The sequence below is a fragment of the Cricetulus griseus genome, chromosome 2 (assembly GCF_003668045.3).
Source record: "Cricetulus griseus strain 17A/GY chromosome 2, alternate assembly CriGri-PICRH-1.0, whole genome shotgun sequence".
Classification (NCBI taxonomy): domain Eukaryota; kingdom Metazoa; phylum Chordata; class Mammalia; order Rodentia; family Cricetidae; genus Cricetulus; species Cricetulus griseus.
The window spans coordinates 58,503,662-58,511,604 of record NC_048595.1 but is presented as its reverse complement, the minus strand read 5'-3'; the positions used below and the strand labels follow the sequence as shown (position 1 = coordinate 58,511,604).

General features: G+C 41.7%; 1 protein-coding gene across 1 annotated transcript; it reads left to right on the top strand.

Moving 5' to 3' along the window:
* Positions 1–681: 681 nt before the first annotated feature.
* LOC100763017 (doublesex- and mab-3-related transcription factor A1) lies at positions 682–5,501 on the top strand. The gene is made up of 2 exons (XM_027400403.2): positions 682–1,315; positions 4,657–5,501. The coding sequence occupies exons 1-2, from the start codon at positions 682–684 to the stop codon at positions 5,499–5,501; spliced, it is 1,479 nt and encodes a 492-aa protein (XP_027256204.1).
* The last annotated feature ends 2,442 nt before the right edge of the window (positions 5,502–7,943 follow it).

Genomic DNA, 7,943 nt, shown 5'->3' with positions numbered 1-7,943 from the left:
TCCAAGCTTCGCTGTCTCTCTTTGTCACCCTTGTTTCTTTGTCACATTGGTCTCTTGACTTCATCTAGAAAAGGGAAAGACGCGAAGTAAAAACAAAACAAAACTTCACAGATTTCCAACCTACTTAGTGGAAACACGGGGCTTGAAAAAAAAAAAAACAAAAGAAAACTTCAAATCTTGCTTAAATTACAGCTGCGAAGGGAAGATAGTGGGGGGATTTATTTATAATCCACTCCTTGAGGAACTTACTGATGGGGTTAGACTAAGGAGGTAAGAGCTTACTTTTTCCACAATGGGCCTTTCAGCCCCATCAGGATAGTTTCTAATCTCTCCCTTAGCCACCTCCCAGAAAGTCCCCACTCTCCGCCCCAACCCTCCCCTGGCCTTCTCCCTTGGCCAGCCAACAGGGTGGGCGGGGTGGCCTCTCCAGCCTGCCCCTCCTGGGCTCAGGAGACTGGCAGAGCTTGGGATAGCTACTCCAGTGCCTGGACTCTGCGGCTCACTGGTTGGCTGCGTGGTCAGGTTCAGGAGCTCCTGGACGCGGTGGTTTCCTGCTCTGGGCCGGGAAAGTAAACTCGGTGTGCGGAGCTGGACAGCGGGACCTGGGCGGGTTCGCAGCCTGCAGCCCCACGAGTAGCTCTAGACAGAGCCCTTACCACTCCTCAGAGGTGCCTTCTCAGAATGGAGCAGTTTCCTTTAGGCCGTAGGGAGCGCAGCGGCGGCTGCCGACCTCACCTGGCCCCGGGACTGCGGGCCGCTCCATCCGCATCGCCCGCACGGCCGGTGCCGTCGGGAATCCCGGTGTCCGCGGCTTTTCTGCGGCCGCCCGGCCTATTCCTGCGATCCGCCGCCAGCACGGGTCGCGGAGGATGCGCTCCCGGCCCTGGGTTGGATAGGGCGCTGGGGGCGGTGGGCTGCGGCTACTCGCGGACCCCGAAGTGTGCCCGTTGTCGCAACCACGGCGTGGTGTCTGCGCTCAAGGGCCACAAGCGCTTCTGCCGCTGGCGGGACTGCGCGTGTGCCAAGTGCACTTTGATCGCAGAGCGCCAGCGCGTCATGGCCGCGCAGGTGGCTCTGCGCAGGCAGCAGGCGCAGGAGGAGAGCGAGGGCGGTGGCCTGCATCGGCTTCTGTACCCGGGGCCGTCGGGGTCTGGGGCTCAGGCGTCGGGGGCCAGCGGCAGGAACGAGAATCCCCAGGCCGTGCGCAGGTCTGAGGCTATGGCTGTGCTGGGAGCGGGTGCTTCAAGGCACTCCAGGAGCCAGGCGGTCCCAGCTTTCCAGGTTTTCCAGCAAGGTTATGCGGAGGGAAAGCAGGGTGAGTCCGGTTTGGTTTGATTTTCGTGCGAGAAAATGACTGTTCTGGGAGAATGCTTTGAAATGAGCAGCAGCACCCTATAAGGTGGGCACAAAGTTGTTTGAAAGAAGAGATGAAGTTCAGGCATGGGGATCTGCAACGTGGAGGGCTAGGAGCGGGATGGGTAGGGAGCTTTCAGAAACAGAAGAGCTGTTTGTCTTCCCGTTGAGAGAGAAAGAGAATGAAAAGGTGACACGTGGGTGATCACATCCGCAGGCTCACCCTGGGAATGCTTTGACTTTGTGTGGGCAGAACTTAAGCGGGTATTGAGAGAACTTTCGCGAGTGTGCTTGCATTTTTTTTTTTTTTTTTTTCCAGTTGTAAAAACCGCCGCGGGTCTTCTGATCTTGCACAGGAAACCCGTTGACTATGGTTGTTGTGAAGTTCTCAGCTTTGGGGACAAAGTTTTCTCATCAGCTAGAACTTAGAGAGAAACTGAAATTACTCACAGTTTAGCCTTCAAGATAGCAAACACCAGACAGCAAGAATGCAAGTTTACAGCCGGAGAGATCTCATCAGAGTAGTTGTAGTATTTTGCCTTGTAGTTTCTGGCAGCAAAGTTATGGTCAGTATCTCCTAAGGACCCTGAATTAACTTTTCCTGCAATGTTAATGTCTGTGAATTTCACAACCTTCCACAGGGGAGATGAGCCTGGGACATTGCATTGTAATCATTTTGTTAAAAGTCCCAAGCAGGTTGTATCACACGAAGTTATTTTATAACCGGGCGGTAAGTTAATTAGAAAGTTTCCTTGGTTGTGAAAATTGCAGATCTTAGCAAAACAGGGTGTGATTTCAAAAGAAGACCGTCTCTGCGTTGAAAGTTTGCGTTCACTTACGTCAGCTTTTGACACATGCTCTAGATTATTTCAGTTGACCAATAGATTTTAACAGAACTCCCACCAAAGAGAAGCAAAAGCCAGAGTTTCTTCAGCTAGGCTGGTAATGAGATTTGGTTGCTGGCATGGATTTATGTAATCTTTGGTACTAAAGTGTTCATTTTACAGGCCTGATGATTTGTTAGATTATTCTGTCACTTATAAAAAGCAAGCCTGCATTTCAAAGGCTTCTTTATTGGCTTTCTAAATCGACTACCTCCTCTTACACAAGATGCATAAACTATAGTAAAATATTGTATTGAACTTACTCATTCACAAAACAAAGACCTGCAGTGATTTAGGGATTTCCCTATGTAAGAGAATCTTGAGCTCAAAAGAAGGAAGGCTGTCAGGATCTGAAACTACAACAATGAATAAAAAAAAATCTTCAGAGAATAGAGATGAAAGGAATGATACCAAGTATTTAAAAGAAACCTTATTTTCCAAATAGTAACCAGTATTCCCCCCTTCCCTTTGTGTGTGTGTTTTTTTTTTTGAGACAGGGTTTCATATTTATATCCCAGGATGGTCTAGAACTATGTAGCCCAGGCTGCCCTCAAGCTCCTGGCCATCTTCTTGCCTCAGCCTCCAGAGTACTGGGATCCCAGGTGTGAGTCCTCAAGCACAGCTTACAGCCAGTATTTCTTTACTTGTATTTGTTCCCGGAGTCCAACCTACAAGTAATAAATTATTTTTAGACAAAATGGCAGAAATGTAATTTTGATTCTTCATGTGTTTCAGGAGCAATATTCAGTGAATCAACATTTATAAGCAAGTGGAACAAAAGAACAATGAAAACTTATTTCCATGTGTCCAATGTCATTTGACAAGTTTTTATATTATTTAAAGTTGAAAATATCAGTGTACAATCTTACAAAAGTCACAACTTTTCTTTTATCTAATATTTCGAGCATTGACAGCGTTTTGACCCTTGACACTATTTAGATTTTAAGTAGACCATAGACTTTTATGGACAGTGTTTAGGGCTGTTTCTTCAAGATACAGGGAAACATCAAAGAATACTGCAGATTGCCATTTCTTTATTAATCTACCATTAAAAATGTGGTAGAGACAGGGAGTTTGGGAGAAGTACTGCTGAAAGTCTTAGACAGTTTTACTTTTTCAGAGTCAAAGTATATGTAAATGACAAGCGGAGATGAAAAGGCAGATAGCATTTTGCATGCGTGCGTGCTGTGTGTGTGTGTGTGTGTGTGTGTGTGTGTGTGTGTGTGTGTGTGTCTGTGTGTGTGTGTGTGTGTGTGTGTGTGTGTACACTGTTATTAGTTTCCTGGTATTAGCTTGCCAGTATAGAATTGAAATATTCTTGTTTAACTCTTATGCTCAATATGTTGAGATTGAAAAATCAGAGTTTTAAATAAAATGTTTTCTTTTTTTGAGAAACTTTCTCTTAATATTGAAATAGGGTTTCTAATAGGTAATATATGTCTTAATATATTGTGTCTATAGTATCCATGCAGGTTGCAGTCATGAAGTTTGTAATTTTCTATTAGAAGCAGTTGTTTTAATAGAATCTTTTCTTAACAGTTTGTGTAGACTGAAATAGAAAATGTATCTTTCACCAAGAATTAGGAAAAATACCATGTTTTATTTTTGTTATCTTGCCCATAAAATGAGGTACCCAAGTCTCATTCGATTTGAGATTGATGCCCCAGGAAGATTACTGCTTTATTTTGAAATGGTTTACAGTCATGTCACCCTGAAGGCACCTGGTCTTATCTGAAATGCCACTAGCAGTTTATTTCCCCACATTATGTAGGCTACTTAATGAAATTTAATTGTGAGTGCTAAAAGCTCTTATTGAAAGTTAGCATCAGGACTTAAATAGAATACTCCTCTTTAAGCTAAGCCTTTTCTTTTTATTGGGTTTGTATTCACAGCTGCCTCTTTAACTTAGTTCTTTATATGCAGAGTCTTCTTGGGGAAAAGAAAAGAACATCACATAGACAAAATCAAAACTTGAACATTTTGGAAAATCTCTAATTCCAAGATGGTGTCACATTGACACATTTGGGTAACAACAAACCCTCTTCTTTTGACCTCTAATTGTTAAGGTATTTAGGTACTTACTGTATAACTTTATGTCCTGAAATGCACATTCTCCCCTCTCTTTTTAAAAGATTTATTTATTCATTATGTATAAAGTGTTCATCGTTCTTTCCTGTACAGCCCATGTAGGTTCTAAGGAATCTTTAAAATGTGACTTTCATGAAGCCGTTTTGGGGTGAATCAAAATGGACACACACACACACACACACACACACACACACACACACACACACACACGAATAGCGAGCGGATTATTTCATCCATCATCGATTTCATCCATCATTGTCTTTGAGTGGGCATTACTATGTTGTGGCAAACTTCTCATATGGCTGATTATTTTCTGTTTTCTTTTCTGCAGAACCAAAAGAGAATAACTGTGAGTCATGCCAAAGTAGACATGAAGAACTAGTCTCCAACACCCACCACCGTTCAATGGGATCATCTCCTAAGCGTTTTGGTACCATGCAGAAACGGTGCTTCATGTCATCTATTTCAGAACACTCGGACAAACCCAACATAATCCCGTCTCCTTGCCCCACGGAGCAATCCGGAGGAGAAGACAGTCCCAGGTCCTTCTCTTCCTCTGATCTGGAATCGGGGAATGAGAGTGAGTGGGTCAGAGACTATATTGCTACCAGAGCCAGCCTTTCCACGGTGACCTCAAGACCTCGAGATCCTCTCGGAATTCTTACCAGGATTTTTCCAGGTTACAGGCGTAGCCGCCTAGAAGGCATTCTACAGTTCTGTAAGGGAGATGTCGTCCAAGCGATTGAACAGATCTTAAACGGCAAAGAACATAAACCAGACTGCAGGGACCCAGCACATGCAGACTTGGAAAATGCAGCCTTTCAGAGAGCTTCAGATTTTACTCTTGCTGGCATTGGCTTTGGGACTCTGGGTAATAAATCAGCTCTCTCTCCACTTGAAGCCGCGTCTGCTGCATATGGAGGAGATTCAGGTCTCTACAGTTTCAATCCTAGACTAGCTTTCAGCCCACTGCGCCTGACTTACTCTTCTCCAGGAAGAGCGCTGTCTGGCTTTGTGTCGCCCTACCTAACACCTGGGCTGGTTCCAGCCTTGCCTTTTCGGCCAGCTTTGGATTATGCCTTTCCAGGGATGATTAGAGAGCCGTCCCACCTCCCCAGCAAGCACTTAGTATCTGGTGGTAGACTGTATTTCAGGCCCAATCAGGAACATCTGTAACATACCAATTCTACCATTCTGTGGTGTTTCAGGAACCATCACACACACACACACACACACACACACACACACACACACACACACACACACACACTTACATGCACGCACACACCCCTATTAACGTTCTTCATTGAGTATATAAGTGGCTTACCGGTCTTAAATGCTATTTTTAAGCAATGTATAGACTTTAGACTTGAAGGTTTTTTTTATTGCATTTATTAAATCGAAGAAACATTTGGACATTATATGTGCCTTGAAGAAACCTATTTTAGGAAATAATTTTATTTTAAACTAACGAATTTTCTCCATAAATTATCATTTCTATTATAAAGACATACCTGCTTTTATTTTATTGTAGAGTTGGGCTTATAGTTGTAAAAAATTTGTAAAAAGAAATTCATTTGATAGAAAATGAACCAAGAGGGATTAAAAACTGAGTTTAATTCTATGTGGTTATTATTCTAAAACAACTCCCTCTCCTTCTACATGTCCCCTACCCACTCCCACCAGCACAGGTGACCAGAAGTTATTTCAAGTATTTAAAACTATTTTATCTGCAGATAAATGTTCGGTAGTAATTGAACCCAATAAATTTGAATATATTATTTTTGGAATGTCTGACTTTCATTCTTTAGATACTATTTGTAAAAAGTTAGTTTCTAACAATTCTCTTTAAAGTTAACATTGTAATTACGCAAAGTAATAGTGGATGGTAAGAAACAAGACTCTGCCCTCTTCTGGCCGCTATCGCAAACTGCAACTGAGTTCTGAGGAAATTAGAAACTCCTGCTTTTGTGTTACAGGCTAACAAGTTTATGAAATAACCATGTGGGATCACACTGCATTCAATTTTCATGTGAAATAGATTTCTATTGAAGGTGATTTTAATTTTTGAGCGTCTTATGCTTGTATCTGGGGAAAACAGTCTTTTTTAATTGTTTGAGATCGGTTACACATTCTCATAGGTAAAAATAATTTTATTAAGAAATCTAGAATATTTGCTCAGACAAATATCTACTGATTTTGTATGAAGTATCACACAAAATGTTTAATGTATTGAGGAGAGACAAAATTTCCAAAGGTCAGCAATTGCCTTTAAAATTCAGAGCTGTTGTGGAGTCTTTAGACACACATTTCATTCTCCACCTGGAGAATTTGAAAGCCATCCATCAAACTGTTATTTCAGTCACTGGGAAGCCCCAGAAAAAAAAAAAAAACTACTCACAAACAGCTGTACAAAGTTTTCCTCGTATGCCATCATTTTTAAAAGACCAATAGCTATATTGTTATTGTGATAGAAATTAGAAGTATCTTAATCTGAGGAGCAAGAATGACCAGAAATTTATTTATTTATATTTATGTTTGTGTGTGTTTCCCATGAAGCTGATGAAGTTTTCACAGTGTATTTTACCTACAAATATCATAATGCACTGCTGGAAAGTGTCTGGTGATGGTTTAGAATGCAAATTTGTTTAATGGTATGCATTAATTTTAGTGGTATAAGGTATGAGCTAAATTCCTGTAGAATTTAGAGGGATGCAATACTAATTTTTTAATACAAAAATCAAGAAACATTTCAGACTCAGAACCTAAATCACTACAATGCTTGGCAACTAATTGCTGTGCAGTCAACACACAGTGAGGTAAGAATGATTTTGGATAGGGATCTTTCAACCAACGAATTCTACAAAGTGATCTGTTGACACCCAATAGAGTTTCATAAGGTTCTCTGTCTCCTAAATATTGTTCTGATCAGGATTCTTGGTGATTCTTGAGCTGTTTTTATTGTATGAAACTACTACATTCTACTTTTGAGATACACTAGATCCTATGGGGGTGGAGGGCAAATGCAGAGTATGATGTTGTAAAGAGAGTTACTGTAAATGGCAGAGAGCTGGATTGAAACTACAGTAACTCTAGCGTTGCTGGATTCTTCAAAACGTTAACATAATAATGTGGAACATATTAATTTAAGAATATGAATGTGAAGTTAATTTCCATGATGCTTCATATAGTCTACACTCTTCCTAAGACTCTTAAGACCTAAATAACTTTATAAAATATGTAATTCTTCCAGTTTTTAGCTAGGCAGTGAGGAAACTGAAGCTCAGCTCTGTACTGCCAGTAGCAAGGGTATGAGTTACTAGGAGTGGTTTCTTGCTTTATAATGTAGGGAGTGAGGAAGGACTAAGAGGCTCGAGCCAGCCTCAAGTTCCTTACAGTTTGCTTTCCCATATGTACTAAGAACAATCAACTAATCAGCAAAGGTTGGTACCATTTGGCAATGTCGGTATGTCAATGAGTTCCTTATAATCATGACATTTATGCCTATAACTACTAGTAAGGAGTTAGGAAGATGATGGTTGAACACAGTAGATCCAAACTGAATTGTCTCTACTCCATGCATTGTAGAAGACAGAGACATTGACAGTTCTACGGAAA